The sequence below is a fragment of the Clavelina lepadiformis genome, chromosome 4, assembly GCF_947623445.1.
Source record: "Clavelina lepadiformis chromosome 4, kaClaLepa1.1, whole genome shotgun sequence".
Classification (NCBI taxonomy): domain Eukaryota; kingdom Metazoa; phylum Chordata; class Ascidiacea; order Aplousobranchia; family Clavelinidae; genus Clavelina; species Clavelina lepadiformis.
Genome location: NC_135243.1, coordinates 16,688,717 through 16,706,226, shown reverse-complemented (window position 1 = coordinate 16,706,226; position 17,510 = coordinate 16,688,717). Strand labels below are relative to the sequence as shown.

General features: G+C 35.0%; 3 protein-coding genes across 4 annotated transcripts; all 3 read right to left on the bottom strand.

The window, feature by feature from the left end:
* Positions 1–310: 310 nt before the first annotated feature.
* On the bottom strand, positions 311–3,888 carry LOC143451362 (dynein intermediate chain 3, ciliary-like). The gene is made up of 13 exons (XM_076951847.1): positions 3,648–3,888; positions 3,211–3,372; positions 2,970–3,088; positions 2,625–2,767; positions 2,409–2,522; positions 2,155–2,294; positions 1,945–2,067; positions 1,612–1,835; positions 1,288–1,423; positions 1,066–1,212; positions 837–951; positions 633–748; positions 311–503 (listed from the first exon to the last, which is right to left on the bottom strand). The coding sequence occupies exons 1-13, from the start codon at positions 3,828–3,830 to the stop codon at positions 441–443; spliced, it is 1,785 nt and encodes a 594-aa protein (XP_076807962.1). The 5' UTR covers positions 3,831–3,888; the 3' UTR covers positions 311–440.
* Positions 3,889–7,888: 4,000 nt separating this feature from the next.
* LOC143453224 (UDP-glucose 4-epimerase-like) lies at positions 7,889–10,921 on the bottom strand. The gene is made up of 6 exons (XM_076954414.1): positions 10,735–10,921; positions 9,919–10,040; positions 9,075–9,212; positions 8,668–8,987; positions 8,396–8,530; positions 7,889–8,316 (listed from the first exon to the last, which is right to left on the bottom strand). Exons 1-6 carry the CDS (start codon positions 10,830–10,832, stop codon positions 8,047–8,049), a joined length of 1,083 nt encoding a protein of 360 aa, XP_076810529.1. The 5' UTR covers positions 10,833–10,921; the 3' UTR covers positions 7,889–8,046.
* A 1,118-nt stretch (positions 10,922–12,039) lies between these two features.
* On the bottom strand, positions 12,040–17,418 carry LOC143452909 (geranylgeranyl transferase type-2 subunit alpha-like). Of its 2 annotated transcripts, none has more exons than XM_076954050.1 (14): positions 17,050–17,418; positions 16,723–16,833; positions 16,379–16,497; positions 16,040–16,138; positions 15,829–15,917; positions 15,439–15,636; positions 15,184–15,267; positions 15,020–15,102; positions 14,812–14,907; positions 14,191–14,419; positions 13,857–14,059; positions 13,638–13,751; positions 12,998–13,085; positions 12,040–12,227 (listed from the first exon to the last, which is right to left on the bottom strand). In XM_076954050.1, the coding sequence occupies exons 1-14, from the start codon at positions 17,050–17,052 to the stop codon at positions 12,094–12,096; spliced, it is 1,650 nt and encodes a 549-aa protein (XP_076810165.1). In that variant the 5' UTR covers positions 17,053–17,418; the 3' UTR covers positions 12,040–12,093. The 2 variants fall into 2 exon arrangements, with proteins under 2 accessions (XP_076810165.1, XP_076810164.1); XM_076954049.1 differs by lacking the exon at positions 17,050–17,418 and adding an exon at positions 16,897–17,027.
* Between the last annotated feature and the right edge of the window lie 92 nt (positions 17,419–17,510).

Sequence of the window (17,510 nt, the reverse complement as noted above, 5' to 3'; positions counted from 1 at the left end):
CAAAAGGAATGTCAACATAACAGTACCGATACTGTATTTTGTGAAATAGCTTCCTGCTTGTAGGCTCCAAGTATATTAGAAAATGTAAGTTGCAAATAGACAAAAGAAATATGCTTTGTTTTTTTGAATGTACAGCCCAGCTAATGCTGTAATACTTATTAACTATATAAAATCTTTATTAAAAAATAAAACAGTACAATATCTACTTCATACAAACAAAATTAAATAAAAAACCAACCACTGAAGAACCACTCAGAAATCTCTGCAGCAGGAATGTTGGAGGAGATAATACGTTTCACGTTTCTCAACATCTTGTTTAATATTTGTATATTAAGAAGCAAATGAGAATAGAAAACGTTGAAACAGCACATAACTAATTTTCGAATGACGGCGGTTCTTTTAAGGATTGACACAAAATGGGGCATTCTCTTAAAAATGGCTTAATCTTCTGCTTGTTGTGGGTCATCAGCTGGTTTTTCGGATTCTTCTTCAGACGCTTTCTCCTGTTGTCATTTAAATAATGTACAAAACATGATACGAAGTACTGTTTGAAGACAAATTCATTAAGTGATTGTTTAATTATTTGTGATTGCTGACCATATCGGTCAAGACAGGCATTTTATAAATTGCACCTTTTCCTCTATCTCTTCAACTTGTCTTCCTTCCAATGACTTCTTTTCTGCTTCTATTGCTCTTAAAAATTCCTTTTCTGCTTTCTCAATCAACTCCTTTTCTTCATCATCCTCAGCTGTATATAAGATAAAAGGATAAGGATAATATTGGTTGGAAACTTTATTTTGAGATGTATGCTTCACTTTATTCCGTAAGAAAATCACCTCGTGGTTCTTCATCCTGGCGGGCACCTTGTTGTGATTGTGTTCGTTCTTTTAACCTCATTTCACGATGACGAGCTTCAAGAATCTTCTCTCTTTTGGTCTCACGTTCAAACATCTTTGAAATTTAATAAAATGTAATTGTCCAGTTTACTCAATCGTCTGAATAACATACACCATCAAACCTTATGCATTTATTGCGCTTTATCAATGGCTATAATATATGTCTTACCCCACTGACTAAATTTTTTTCGTTCTTTTGCATTGTGCATAATCCTGATGAAAGTTCAAGAAGTGTTGTGGTACCACTGTGTGATCCACATGCAACAATTCGGCCATTATCTTGTACACGTAAACTATGAACTGCTTCATCACAAACCTACAGTTCAGATATGTTCTGATTTTAAAACAAATATTTTCAATTGGTAATTTCAGAAAATATGGATATGTTTACTTGAATGCTAAGCGTGGGGTCATTTTGTTTGAAAAGATAATCCCAAACATCCAGTGTTCCATCCATCTTAGTAGTAAAAAATACAGCAGGTCGAACAGGACTCCATGTGCCATCAGTAAGGTAGGACATGTGATACCTTTGTGATGGTATCAATCAAACAGTTACTACAATGCAACTACAGTACTTAACCTTTGGAATTAAAGCTTTGCTTTAATACTGTAAGTAAATAATTGTGAAAAATTTTAAGAATTTTTTTCAAAATCTACTACATTTAAACGGGCTAGTAGTGAAAAGTATACAGCAACTTCAAGTGCAATTACTTACTTGGTCCACATGATACACGCTTCCCTGATATCCTCTGACCATATCCTTGCAGTCCAGTCACCAACAGTTAAAAAGTTCTTGGGAAAGAATGGGTTTCTCTGCAAACTGTAAACAGGACCATAATGTCCTGGATACAAGCAGACTATTTTCTCTGCCGGTGTTTTTGCTTTGCGGTTGCATGATACAATAGACCCTTGTTCGGTACCAACCATGAATTTTGTTGGCTGAATAAAAAACGATATCTTTTAGAAGCTGAAATTACTTCAGCTGTGTAAACTATGTTACAAAGCAGAAATAGTGCATTAAATTTGTGACAAAATTATAGATATTCACCATTGTAGGTTCATACTCCAGAGAAATACCACCTAGTGCATTGTCAATATTTAATTTTCGCGTAGGATCAAGTACAAGTTTTTCTGTAGGTTCCCCTAGTTTTCTGATATCCCACCATAGAACCTTAATTTCAACAATACAATTTGTTAGTTTTAGTTTTTTTGTGTTTGTCCAATTGACTAACTTTAAATCTTTTCCCAAAGCACTTACCTGACCATCCGTAGAAGAGGAAAAGCATTCAGTTCCTGTTTTTGATTGCAGCCATATTGTTTTGTACACTGGATCTCGGTGACTTTGTTCAATTGGTGACATTTCAACTGGGTGACTTCCTTTCCGAGTGTCCCAAAATGCTAATCAAGGCAGAAATTTTTACAAGAATGAACATCTCCAAAGTAGAAGGTAGTAGTCATAGAAAGACCAATCAAGACCTTGTACTGCGAAATGTTTCTAAAAAAGCCATGTACCTATCTGTCCATTGTAACAGCCACCAACGAGGATATGTGAGTCTTTAGGATTATATTCAAGACAAACTAGAGGAGAGACAGGCTTCACAGTCAATTCTGGCTTATTTGGATTTTCTGCAATACCGTAATTGGAATTAGTATCGGTATCGTAAGTTCCAAAAGTAAGACTTTATCAACACACCCAGGCTTTTAATTATAAATATTCAACCAAGTTACCTATGTCCCAGATATACGAGTCAAATGATGTATCGGGTGATGAGCGCTGGAATTCAAGATTTGAATATGCAACAGCAAGCTTTTTCCCACCATCAGGATACCATGATAATGATGTTGCTGTACGCTTAATTTCATTTGGATCTCTATGGTATTGTTTTGATGGTATTAAAATACAAAGTAAAAGCTATGAAAAGATTTAGGTATTTGTGATGTTTTAACAGTTTTAAATTTTCATTTATGTACATTTTTACATCAAAAAATAAAAATCATGTGTACGTAATTTTATTTGGTTTTAAGTGCTATATTCTAATGGAACAATGAATTCGATTTAACCCAGATAATCACCTAAAAACATTAATTGTTTTAGCAGAGGGCGGTTCCTCAGCACTTTCGACTTCCATATTGTCAAAATATTCCTCATATATGTCAATTGCGTTGTTCTGTTTGATGCAATGCTCCATAACCTAACAAACACAATGAAATAATTGAAGAAATGAGGACAAGAGGACTGAAACAAAACATTAATGATCTTAATTCAATTATTTAACTACAACACCCTGAGCTGGTAAAAATAGATAGTTCTTACACTTCCAAGCTGTTGCACTGTGTTAATGTAGTGTTCTTCTTTCTCAACTTTCTTGCGGAATCTTATTGTTTGTTCAACTTCTGCAGGATTGATGTCTTTTGGCCATCCTCCTTCTACATGATTGATTCCTCTACTTTCTGTTTCAAATCTTTCTGTATTTACCTACAAATGTTGTCATAAATAATTGTATTATGTGAAAGCAACAAAATATCTCGATTTTTGAATTTTTATATAAAATGGAGAAATAAGTTTATGTAACTGTTTTTTTATACGTGGAGATGATGTGGTCAGGTGTAATGCTTAACTAAAACATTTACAGAATCCAAACTGTAAAGCAAGCAAACCTTTAGTATTTCAAATAATATAGCTTATCAATGCCAATTAACTAAATAAATACTTATTGATATTTATTAAAGTCAAATCCACAGCATACGCACCTCATGTTCAGACATTTCTTGAGTACATTGTATTGCAGTGTCACATGGGTTTCGCTCAATGAACTCAGTTGTTAAAGTTGGATCAGGAACTACATCGACATGTAATTCCGCTGGCCGGTCGGAAAAGTTGCATTGACGACCGAATTCAGACCGCTTCTTCGTGTAAACATAAACTATCTCCATTTTCAAGTGTTACAATATAAACAGAAAACAGCAATCTGAAACAATGCAGTAAAAACATTTAAATGCAGAGAAATGAAATGTTTTAAGCAAGGTGAGTAAAAAAACAAATTTTACCAAAAGTAAAAACTTAGTAAATATGTTGTGTATCAACAAAAAAAAAATCAACATCATAATAACTGTGTTTACTTTTTATAATAGCTAACAAATTTTGTCAATAAAAAAGCAACTGTTCAACTGGGCAATCATCCTATCACAATCATAAGTAAATGACTTTCATTCCAAGGAATATAAAAACAGAATAAAAGATGGCACTCTATTGTAAGGAATGTTAACCCCAAGCCTACATATTTTCCACATACAATAAAGTTTAAAATTAGTGTTGTTACTTCCGGAGATTCGTGTAGCCTAGGCTAGTCTAATAAAATTTACTGGCGCTTGACGGTCTAATCTATCAGCTTAGGTTGTAGTGAATGTAGTTTTTCAACATAGAATACCAGTATGGGATGTAATTTTTTTGTGCACCGGACAGCGTAATTTTCAATGGCTGTAGTGCAACAGTAGGCAACATAAAGTGTGCACCACATGTCACTGTTCGGAGAATTAGTTACCTTACAAAGTAACTTTTTTGGCCCATTTTGTGTATCGGACATATCCAGACACTTTCTTTCCATACGAGATAGCAAAGTGTTTGATAATCTAAGGCAGCAGCTATATCCAACTTAAAGACCTTAGTGGGCCGAAAAAGTTACGTCACTTTGCTTAATTCGGGCCACATATTGCCACCATGAATAGCTTGTAATACCAACCACACAAACACAGTAATAACAACACTCACAATAAGGGATGTTATGACGCTCAATCAATTTGTTCATGAGTAAAATAATATAATTAACGGCACACTTTCAAGGAACGTCAAACAGACATAAGAAAATATTAAAGAGCCGTGGAGACATTAAAAATAAAATATTGGCTAATCTAATCACATTGTAACTGTGATAACGAAAGAATGCATTTGATATGCTTATGATTGATCACGTTCTGGCCATGTGCCCAAATACTGATCAGCGATGGGCAAGATTATAGTATTTCTGCTTTGAGGCAGAAGCGGTAGCAGTTGGTAACAGAAACTGAGAAGCCAAGAATATCTTTTCATCTTTCATTGGTGAAATCGATTTATTTCGGTTAATTTCTAATAGCACGAGATTTCCCGACAACTGTATGTTAATTGCTAAATATAAAATAAAATAGTGTACATATAACACAACGATAACATCACCAGACCTCACAAAACCTCTAAAAGAGCCGCATGCGGCCCATGAGTTGGACATAGATGATCTAAGTTATTAAAACTTGCACTCGACCTGCCTACAGTCATCGGTCCGCTAACTTTTAGATCGGCTTGGTACCCAAGTGGTTTGAGCGCTGACCTCGAAATAAATGCAACCCAGGTTCGGGGTTTGATACCCAGTGCCACCATATCGTTGTAGTGCTCTTGGGCCTTGGGCAATAATGTTACTTGCTCCACTGTTCACTGGACAGTCGATAACTTGGGCAATACTACAAAAAAAAAATTAACAAACGTGTTACAAACGGAACTTGCACAAAAGCTACCTCGGTAACCGGGGCTCGAGCGATAAAGAAGCAAAGACTTTCCTCAGTCCGAGGATAAAATTATTATCATACCATACCATATGAGCACACTTTGACTAATTTCTTTCAATACCGATACCATTTCCGGTAGTCCGGTACTCATTTTTTAATATGTCATTCATCTGTGCCAGGTCATAATGATAAGATCTACAACGCGCAAATACAATTTTTTCAAATCAGTTTATATTTTATACAGTAGAATAACTGCTGGACTTCTAGCAATTCACTGAAGGTGTCCATGGGTTGCTATAGTAATGGCAGTTCAGAAACATAGAAATCAGTTATATAATAAATTATTTTTGTAAGGGTTGATGTGCAATAGCAGTTCTAACTGAGAACCCGTGAGGCCACCAATTTCAGCCTACTGTTTTTTAATAACACACTGCAATTGGTGACGTCACGTCATGGCAGATCGGTATATCATCCATCTATTGGTGACGTCACGTGGTGGCTGATCGGAATAGAATCCAGCTTTGGGGACGTCACCGAGTCTGATTAGTGATTTTGAGAGGCACGATCGCATTTTATTGTATTGTTTATGTTTGGTCATTGTTGCAGCAAAGCCCAATAAGCGTGCAAAACTAATGTTAACCAAATCATAAATATGAATAATGGCTGGCACGGCCACTAAATCCAACATACAATAAATAATCATCAAATACAAGACATTACTGGTGAATACAGAACTTTATTGTCTGCAGACGTTTCATTAACAAGTTCGGGTTAACTTAATCAGGGCAATGAGAATAAAAATTTAGTGACACCGTATATTTGATGATTATTAACAAGCTGCTAGTGGTGATGTATAACGCTATGCTGCTGTTCATGACGTAATGAAGAGCAGAGTATTAATGCTCGAGTAGCACTCTGGTAACAGTTTGTTTAGATTAAGGGTGTTAAAGGCGTAACTATAACATACGCTATATTCGCCCACACAACTAATTTTTAAATATATTCTTTTCTAAAAACCAATGTGCAGAGATGGGCAGTCGGCATCCTACTTTGAAAGTACCGTCGGTAACGGTACTTGGCAAAAAATGTAACTTATACCAACGGTACCGGTATTCAGTACTGTTTCAAAAAAGTATTTTGGTACTTTTTCGGTACTCTCGGTACGTTTTTGTATAAAGGATTACAAGTTCCATTTTTGTCTCAACTGGGCTCACTGGGTATTCAACACGAAACACAAGCCAAATTTTTTGTGAGGCCAACATTCAAACCGCTTGGCTACCGAACCGACAGCCGGAGTTTGCCGACAAAGTAAACTGCTTATTTTTATCTTGTACCCCGTTTTGTATCATCTGCGTCTGTATACGTCTGCTATGATTCATTTCGCACCTGTGTCTGGCACATCGTTGTATGTTTATACCTTATCTATTGCGTAACCTCGAACGACTCTTGTTGTCTGTTTGCATCGTAGACTTTTTATTTGCGACAACTTCCAAAGGAAGCCATTTATAAACTGTTACAATTTGATATCATGCATTTAATTAAACATTTGCTTTGATGAAGAGTGTCTGAATGTTGTTGGCCAAAAAATTATGTCCCTGCCTGAAGTTAGTTTGCTTTTATGGTACTCGAAGAGTATCATGGTACTCGAAGGCAACTTCATGGTACTCGAAGAGTATTTCATCTCTACCCACTCTATGTGTTACGTCACCTGGTGTTACCCAATCTGGTGTTACGTCACCAACAGCAGCCTGTCAGTCACGGAGCAGCAAGCAATAGCAGGGTGCTATTGGAAAACAGCAAGCTGCAGCACACGCTCTTTTGGTAATGATAATGACCCCGCCTCTTGATGTGCTCTAGCTATCTAGCTAACAAAATAAACTTGTTGCGGTTTAGTGTTCTCCATCCCGTCTGCTAGATTGCGGCAAAAAGTTATTGTGTTCTTTATTTTTCAATGTTTGTATTTCATATCAGTCAACTATTCTTCTTTTACGCAAAGGTGGCATAGGCATAGGAGGCACATTACAGACACTTTTCAGAAACGTCTCGTAATACGTCAAGTTACGCCTGTGCTTTGGCTCATGCTGTTTACAATTAAAATAAACTCAAGTTAGCCCCAACCGTGAACCAGGAACAGTTCAATAATATTATATTATAAGCTTAGGCTATACTGTATAGAGTAGGCCAATGTTTTTTGTTTCACTTTAGCGGGCTCGTTTACAAACATTTAAAACATGTTTTTGTTTATCTTCTTGGTACACTTCGATGATTTGTTAACTTTTGGACATGTTATTTGTTTCAAAATACGTTTTTTGCAGTAGGTTATTGCATTGTCTCCGTATTTTTTGTTTATTTCTTTTAGTTAATTGGAGTCTTAAACTAACACAGGAAACCTCTAAAAATTTGTTTATTTTGTTGTTTTGTTTAAATATGAGCAAAGCGGGTAATTGTTTATTAAAATTGCTTGATAATTGTTTATTTTATTGTGTAGGCTACTAGGCTACATATATCTATACATTGACACTTAAAAAATGTTTAAAAACTTCTCATTTAACTTTCTTCATAAAACGATTTTTTGTTTGCTAGTTGTTGCCTTCTATAAATCATGTGGATTTCTTTACTGTACACTTTTGTAACCGAACGGATTCAGACGGTAGAAACGCCAAAGATCTTCACACATTTGCACGTGTGTACGTTTCAATTTCCATTTGAGCTCCTTTTTTGCTTTGCTGGGGTCACAAAATATAGCAGGTACATCACCGGGTCGCCGGGCACAAACTTTTAAAGGAATTTTTATGCCGCAGACTTCTTGAAATGTGTTGACCATATCCCAAATTGACTTCCCTTCCCCACTACCAATGTTATAAGTTCGAATTCCACTTACACTCTGTTAAAAAATCATAACTTGAATATAATTTATCATATTTATTCTAACAATTTTGTTTATCAAATAAGCTGAAACTAACGTCTATAATTTGGACCGCGTTTTTGTGTGCCTCAGCCACATCAACGACGTGAACATAATCTCGAATAGGTGTTCCGTCTGGAGTGTTGTAATCTTCCCCGTAGACGTTTAACATGCTGCATTTTCCGGAAGCAATCTAAAAATCACCCTTTTCTTACTTTTCGAGGGTAAAACAATGTTTTCCTTAAATAAAAGCGCCAAAATATAGTACCTTAAGTACAGAGCCGAAAAACGTTGCAATGACACTCATAATCTAATGGTTTTTGTTCCAACCTGTGCAAGTTTAGGCATTAAGTTCTGTGGCTCTCCGTTAGGGTCTTCACCAATTAAACCACTTTCGTGAGCTCCCACTGGATTGAAATATCTCATGATCATTATTCGCCAATAATCTTCTTCTCCACGAGCTAAATCTTCTAGAAGACATTCGATAAAGTACTTGCATTTAGCGTACGGACAATGACAAGATCCCACGGGATCAGTTTCCTTTACTGGTAAGTTATCTTGATTTGGTGCACCGTATACAGTGCACGAACTGCTGAAGATAAAATTTCTCACTTCGTGCTCCCGCATACATTTCAGTAGAGTCATTGTTCCTGCAAAGGAATGTTTTTTGTAATGGCATTAATTGAATTATGGTTACAACTATGATGAGGAAAACAAGAGCCATTAAATCCAGCTACCTTTCATATTATATTTGTAGTAGAGTATCGGAAATTGCGTGCTTTCTTTCACTGCTTTTCTTCCGGTGAAATCAAACACCGTGTCGATATCATACTTTTGAAATACTTCATCCACTTGTTGTTTATTGCATGTGTCACCTGAAAAAAATAGGTTGCCTATGTTCGCTTTGCGTAATAGACTATAATCAAACTAATAGTTCCTAATATAGCCTATACTAGTATAGGCTATATGTGGTACGTGAAACTTAGTCTGAATACCGTATTTTCTTGAATAGAAACCGTGGCTACTATTTTTTAATTTTTGAACGTTTTGTGCGGCTTCTATTCGAGGGCGGCTTCTATTCGAAGGCGGCTTCTATTTTTATTACATGAACGTTTTTGTCTTCTAATTGGTGCTCAGTGGGCATTCGAGTTTATCTACCATAAGTACCGGTAACAAGAAAATGGAAATAGTAAGTCACCTGCAATTTTATTGTCTCTTTTTGTAAAACCGCTAATCCGACAGCTGCTACTATTGTCGCATCTGTGTAAAGCAAACAAAACCAAAAGGAAGTACCGGTAGTGTTGATTCGGTGACAATAAAATTCTGCGCTCTCTTTTGACAAAAAAGTTTGACAAAAAGGTACTATCCGACCACTACTTTTGTTTGCTTTGTTTTCTTTTATCAGTGAAGAAGCGATTTCATCATTGTCTTCTGCGGCTTCTATGCGAGGGCGACTTCTATTGTTTATTTTTAATCAAAACGTACGGTTTCTATTTGAGGGCGGCTTCTATTCAAGGGTGATTTTTATTCAAGAAAATACGGTATGCTTAGTAATAAGTGTCACAAGAAATCATCACCTACCTTTGACAAAATGAATGCGATCGCTTTCGGTTATTTGCTTAGCTCCCCTAAGCGATGGTGGTAACTCTTCCAGATCTTCGGGATTAGCTTGAGCATTAGACAGATTATCAATTACAAAGACTCTGAAAAATAAATTAGTACTTCAAAAGGCTTAGTTCAAGAATTTAAGAAAATTAAACGGAAATATGCCTTGGCGATAGACTATAATTACAATACAAGCCGCATGCACCATATTTTCGACCTAACGCTTATTAGCGTTAAAAAATAAACGAAAACCTATGCCCTACGGTCAGGAAACGATTCTGTAACCTTACTTATACAACACCTTTTTACAATGATGGGAAAAAGTCATAATGGTCGTGACACAAGTCAAGTTATGTAAGTCTAACAAGGCAATTCAAGTCGAATCAATGATGCTTATCACGTTAAGTCCAAGTCCACATGCCAAGACAGAAACAAATCACTATTTACGATTTATTTTCAGTTTTTGGTCGACAATAAACGGTTTTCTTGCAACGTAAATATAAGCATAAAATCTGAGTTTTTTCCATTTTTGACGCTTTTGCACATTCAATAGAATGTATTGCGTAGTGATTTCTGAATACAAATTTTAGCAAACACCAAACTGATTCTATAACGATTTGAAATAATCTGTTTTAAAATTCGAGTTAAGTCAACCGAAATTTCTTTAACACAAGTCAAATCAAGCCTTTCCAAAAGCCCGACTCGGTTCTCACGATCTCTACCTTTTTACACCGTAACGCACATGCACAAAAACTAGACAAACTAAACCTTAACGCTTTTGAGAAAACTTACTTGCATCCGGCCTGAAGTAATTCCACGACAGTATGAGAACCTATGTATCCAGCACCGCCTGCTATCAGCACTGTCTTGTACCTAACACCATTTTCCATTTCACCGGTCAAAGCAATAGGCCTATACGTTTTATTGACAAGAATTACAGATCTAGTTGACTACGGTAACCATTGTGAGCTCAAATCATAAAATACAGTGATAATGCTGTGACAGTGCATTGCCTCGGGGCAAATGGCAAAAGTATTTATCAGTGACATTTTGTGGTAGCCTACGCCTCTGCTGACGTTTAACTAGTTAGAACAGTGTTTCTTTCTTGTTCCAAACTCACTGTGATTTTCAAAAAAATTTTACGTCTCTACATAATTTCCGACATTCATCGTCTTTGTAGCATTGACTTTAGTCGCAAAGCTAAAAATCTTAAAACAACATTATTTAAAATAGCATATCTTATGCCCCTTTTTGACAAGCGCAACCATGAACTAAGTAAGAAATATCAAGCAAACAATCATTTTATTTTTCGCCAAAAGCGCGGTGGGGACGAAAAATCAAGTCAGTTGTTACTTACACGTGTGAATAAACAGGAAAAAGTGACAAAGCCGAAAAGGCTTAAAACGTGCTCAAGAGAAATAACGTTGATATTTGCTGGTAACAAATTGGTAAAATTTGATAGTTTTCATTTTACAAAATATGATAGTTTTCATATCATTGCTTTTGATTAAGTGCAAATTGCACCGGAGGCACAATTAATAATTTTTATAGTTTATAATGTAGACCTAGACCTATTGTAGGCTACGTTCTAAGTTCGAACCATCTTCGACTTTCTATGCAATAATCATTATTTTACATGAAACCGGTCCTTGCATGTTATAAAAAATGTTGGCGGACTCGGTCCCAAGACATGCTCCGGCGCGCAAATTCTAGAAATTACAAAATCTAAAACGGCATGGAATGCAATAAATTGTGCTTCTTTTCTAGTTTTTTAGAGAACCAAAATGTGCGGAAATTTGAAACTTTTTTGCATCAGTGTAAGCTTATCCTATAGGGCTATAAGATCTGAAATGCATTAAAAATGCAAATATTGTTGAAAATGTATAGGTACAGTCTTGCAAATTTGTTGCTCGTTAAAGGTGGCGGCGACAAGCAAAATGCTCGATGGTTTGCGTTTGAGTTTAGTATGGAAGGGCTCCCTTTCACATTAAAAATCGGTAGTAGTCACTAGTTTTTAATTAATAAACTGGCTTCCACAAAGCAGTGTCACTTCGTCAAGGCTAATTACTAATTAGATTTATATAACCACAACAACGCTTCTTCAATAAGCGTATCATTTATTGCACAAATATGTGTTAATTCAACACTCGACTACAGAGTTAAACGGAAGTGAAAGTTTTTAAAATAATCCTTCTCACAAGACGACACTGGGTTAGACTTCAAAGAAACATGCTGCAAATTCGGACACGTTGAAAGGCAGGACAATAACTCCACTGAAGAAAGGGCTATAAAAATCGGAATTATATACCTGTATAGCTAAGAATAACAACGGATGATAGTTCCAAGTTTAGTACTTCAGGGTTTTTCAAATCCAGGTCATGTTTAAAAACTTCGAGTTAAATAAACTAATCACATTCTGTATCAACCAAAACTAAAAACAACTCGTCTCAGAAAACTCAATCAACTTTGCAAAAAAAAATTTTAGAAAATTTGAACTTTTTGACGCAGCTCGTAAGTCCCAAAGTTTTCACTTACAAAAATCGCTAAATTTGGGAATTCCCCAAAGCAAAAATTTTGAAAAACTGATTTATAACGCTGTGAAAAATCTGAAACATTGTTTGTTTTATATTATTGTAAATGTGACATCAGTAAACAACTTTAAAATAATATTGATGTCGTATATAGTTATAAAAGCTTGTAATTGTAAACTGTGATTGTACTTCAGAATGAAGTGCACATTTTATATCCAGTATACCAGATTTCTGATATTGTTTATCACTAGTGTATACAGTTCTGAAACCTATTTTGCTACTTTCATAATACTGAAAAATTCTATTCCCAAATTTAAGGTTTTTCAGTAAAAACTTTCGAACTTATGAGCGTGGCCAAAGAGATAAAATTTTCAAAAACTTTTTTTGCAAATTTAGTTTTGGTTGATACAGAATGGGATTAGTTTATTTACCTTGAACTTTTAAACTTGACCTAAATATGAAGAACCCGAGTGATCCTACTACTTTATTAAATAAATTGCTCTATCTCGATTCTAAAATAGTACCATTTGAATTTAAGGAAAGTGTTATCAAAGATGGCAAGGCTTTCAATCCATCTATTTCTGTAATTTCGTTGTAATCAGCCTTCAGTTCCTAAAGAGTTTACACATTAAAATTGAAAAGGTCAAACTTTACAATTACACTGAATTAAAGTATTGAGTAATGAAGAATAACTTTCAAGAAATAATAGTTGGACATATAATAACCAGAGCTGTGTTACTTGACTGAAGTAATAATTTTTCAGTAATCGAGTGTACATGAATATTTTTTTGAAATACTTGAATTGGTACTTGTTTATCATTTTTCATAGTTGATTTGTTATTGAATGTTAATCTTTCTTAAATAGGTTTATCAAGCTACAGCACATTACGACCGGTTGTCTATCCAAGGTTTGTTTATACACTATTACCCTTTTGATCTTTATTACTACGTTTAAAAGAATGTACGTGTTGTGAGGTAGGAACCCAATGGTTTCGATTGACAGCGATACAATAAAATACTCGAGTACCTTGCTGAGTATGATACTTGCTATTTTCCACCTGGCCTGGTACTCAAATATTTTTAAATTGAGTAAAATTAGTACTTGTATACAGCTCTGATAATTTAATTACATAATACACATAAACACAGGCACTGGTACTATACCTGTAACCATGGAAATACAAGGAAGGTAGATCCAAGTGCTTTCAGCTTATTATGGGATAGATCCAAGTGAGTTAAACCAACCAAAAATTCAACATGACATAATCTGGTTATGCCCTAAAATCGTTAAAAATACTGTTAAGCTAGCAATCACCTAAATTTGATGATTAAAAAGTGTCAAAGATTCTTCAACAAATTAACCGGTATTTTGCATTGAGCTACCTTGTTCCTCAAATCAGCTTTTCTGTTCTGTAAATCTGCACAGATTATCCAATTTTCAACAGCATATTTACTGTGCAAATCTTGGTAATAGCACGAACGTTTGGAATCAATAATGCACAAAGATTTTAAAAGTTCTTTCATTTCGGAAGAAAATCTTATAGGATCAATTGCTTTCATCAAAAACACTAAGGTTAGGACAACCCCTAAAATACAATTTCGAGAAATACCTTAATAAACATTTTCATAAAAATGCAAATCAAATACCGTCGCCAATTTGAACATCTAACAAGCACATTAAGCTGTTCTTGGCAAGCAAAACAGCCTTGACACTTACATTTATTATCTGGTTCAAGTTCATTAAGTTCTCGACAGGAATTAAGTTCTTCTTCTAAAACCAGCAACTTTGCATCACTTGACGATTCACAGAAAGTTTCTATGGTATTTTTAGCGCAACAGAGAGCCTCATTGTCGTCAATCTCCATTGTAATTTGAGTTTCAACACCATCAACTTGACAGGAAACACTGATTAAACCAGTGCCAATCTTCTCGTGTGGAGTGAAAGTCTATCATTTAGAATAAGCACACTTGTCAACTGCACCCATGCAGCTATGGACAGAAGAAACCCCAAAAACATTTTGAGTTATCCAAAATTTTGAGTTAAAAGCTTCGAATTAACATGAGTTGTTTACATGCCTTTTAATAGGCGATTCACTTGGAGAACGAAATTGCTTCGGGTTATCGAAATTTTGAATTAAGCGTGATTGAGATTTTACTGCACTACATTAAACAAAAGTACAACTGGGGCACTGGCAATATTGAACTCTTCAAACTTTAAAATATATTATGATTCTTTACAAATGAATATGCAGCAGTTTATTTGTCTGTTTGCACTTAACTTTCTACCAAGCTAGATTTATATAGCGTGTGTTTTATGACAGAAATGCAGTAACCTCACCCATGTATTCATGTGGCAAGCAGATGAATGTGGCTTCCATTTACCACTTATCACAGTACCATTCACTCTAACCAGGGCTTGTTGACAATCCTCCTCCTAGAGATAAGTTGGTAGGCTTAATAGTTCTTTTGGATGACTAATGATTGCAGATATGCCATTTAGAAGTACACCCTCTTATCCTATACCAGTTAAAATTAATACAACTTACCTTAATTGGTTTCCTAAGGGTGCATGTCAAAGTTGAAGGAAACCGAGAGACATGCAGTGATAAGATAGATTGCATTGGATGGCCTTGAAAATAAGTTGGGCAAGCATTTGTATTAGCATTTATTGACTCTGCATAGCTGAACATTTTTTAAAACACTTTTATACCTCTGCCCAGAAGCCATTTATGGTAAAACCACGCACTTTGATCATTTGGATCAGTGAAAAAAGCATTCTGTACAAGTTCCAGCTCTGTACCAAGAACATGAGACATTTTTAAAACATTTGCATCAACTAACTTCACGTATCATCACACAACACTACCTATTTTTATTTTTCACTGAATACAATAAGTTGAGCATAGGAACGTATGCACACTATTGCTGAGACAAATGCAGAAACAAGATACGTCAACAGACTTACCTTCTAACAACTTTCTTTCTGCAATTTTGTTTCCAACTGAAGAATCTGGGTATACTTCAGGCAGAAGTTTACTACGATAATGCCATGACGAATAATTTGAAAAATTACTTTCTATTAACTTGTTTGTATAATCAATTTCATCTTTTAAGGGATGATTTGAATGGCTACAAACAAATCTCCTGTAATCCCAACAATGAACTGCAAACAAATATGATACTTCTCAAAAATAAAAGAATAACTTGAACCAATTGTTTTACTGAGGCATTCAAACATAAACAAATGTTTTTATTTTGCCTTCTAAACTAATGGAAATCAAAGAAATCAAACCATAACAATGCTATGATAAGAAAACGTTTAAAATAATATATAACTACAGAATCAGCCACTCACAATTTCTATCATCAAACTGAAGAAATAGGTTGCACAATTGTAATTCACGTTTCCAGTCAGGTGTTTTTAGTTTTAACAGTACAAAGCATCTGTCAATTTAAAAAGCATATATATATACAGAAGCAGGAAAAACAACTCAATAAAAAATATCCAAAACTAATGGATTGTTAGCCATAGTTTTCTTTACACAATGGGTAACACAGCTTTTTACCTTTGATGCCAACATCCATATGATTTGGGATTATTTCGCAAGCAAGACTCGATGAAAGTTAGTTCACTGTTCAACATTGCTTCAATTTCAGATTTTGGCCTACAAAATATTGTTGCAGTGTAGTAGTGACTCGCATGATTAATGTACACACAACCCAGCACAAAATAATCAGACTGATTGCAAAATGAATTATTATCGTAAATGAAACATTCCTAGAAGCAGTCTAACAAATTACAGAAAAAGACATAATTTTCTATGTGTAAATAAACCAGGTTGTAATGATGAAAGGTAAGTCAACAAAGTTTAGAAATAAAACATTAATTAAAGCCATAAACATACTTTTCACTATTAGCGAAACATTTTTTTCTATAATTCCACATAGAGGAGTAGTCTGAATTGGAAGCTAGTATCTGTTTAGTTATTTCAAGCCCATCATCATCATATTCTTCTTTAGACACCTAAATACCCAATGAAATAAAAGCCTTATCAACAGTTGCTTTATCACAAATTAAATACTACACACAACATTCATCATATTTAGTCATAATATATCCAAGCATTGACGAAAAGGCAAAAGTTTAACTTTAAATGTGTTACATAAAACTTTACCTTGGATTCTAAACACCTAAAACTTTACAGAGATATTAAATTTTCAGGTACATAGAGTTTACTGTAACTAATACCTTATTGAAAAAAGCATTTATCACTTTTCTGAAAATTTTTAACTTTGCCTGGCGTTCTTTTCTTTTTTCCTCCTGCTGTTCAGCTGATGTCTTCACTTTGACTCGACCATGCTAAAACATATATGTGTTAACACCTATAACTATATACCAGTTCAAATAATAAATAATTCTTACAATAAAATCAGGACTTAATTTGCATCCAGCAGTGAGTAGATGATTGTCACATGATCTCATGGGTAAAAAAACCACATAATAACCAACATAAATAATAAACACACACAGATTTTATGCCTTATAAAAAAAACTCATGATTTCGTATATACCTACCATTGTATAACATTAGCCTGGACAGGTACAAGGTGTCAAGGTTTTTAACATGCAATAGTAAGGAAATGATAACAGAGTACAATTATTGCTAGTCAGCTCAAGGAAAAGGGATCTTAAATACATAATAATACGATTTTAATTGTTGTAGCCTAGTCTTGAAACCTCGATGTTATCAAAATGACTACTCCAGTCTGCAGGCTATTTTGTGGCATGATTCACAGTGATCTTGGGTGCGCAAATACTCTAATTCAAGTGTGCTGTTGTACAAGGGCTAGCCGGTTAATAAGCAGCAACCAACAGCAGAGTGCTACTCGAGCAATCAGTCTTCTGTACATTATGAACAGCAGCATGTCAATTACTGAGCAGTAAGCAAAACAGAGTGCTATCTGTAAACATTAACAGGCTGCTGAACAACAATAACGGTCGTTATTTTGGCAACACTTCCCCCCCATTTGAATCAC

Bases quoted from the DNA above. Each gene is read 5' to 3' on its own strand.
- LOC143451362 (XM_076951847.1), bottom strand. From the start codon at position 3,830: ATGGAGATAGTTTATGTTTACACGAAGAAGCGGTCTGAATTCGGTCGT. The intron at 3,373-3,647 runs GTGCGTATGCTG...CAACATTTGTAG, and splicing joins AAGAAATGTCTGAACATGAG to GTAAATACAGAAAGATTTGA. The intron at 2,523-2,624 runs GTAACTTGGTTG...ACGGTATTGCAG, and splicing joins CTCGTATATCTGGGACATAG to AAAATCCAAATAAGCCAGAA.
- LOC143452909 (XM_076954049.1), bottom strand. From the start codon at position 16,956: ATGAGATCATGTGACAATCATCTACTCACTGCTGGATGCAAATTAAGT. The intron at 15,268-15,438 runs GTAAGTCTGTTG...TTCTTGGTACAG, and splicing joins AGAAAGAAAGTTGTTAGAAG to AGCTGGAACTTGTACAGAAT. The intron at 13,752-13,856 runs GTAGCTCAATGC...TAACGATTTTAG, and splicing joins AAGCTGATTTGAGGAACAAG to GGCATAACCAGATTATGTCA.
- LOC143453224 (XM_076954414.1), bottom strand. From the start codon at position 10,832: ATGGAAAATGGTGTTAGGTACAAGACAGTGCTGATAGCAGGCGGTGCT. The intron at 10,041-10,734 runs GTAAGTTTTCTC...TTTATTTTTCAG, and splicing joins TTACTTCAGGCCGGATGCAA to AGTCTTTGTAATTGATAATC. The intron at 8,317-8,395 runs GTTAGTTTCAGC...ATTTTTTAACAG, and splicing joins ACGCGGTCCAAATTATAGAC to AGTGTAAGTGGAATTCGAAC.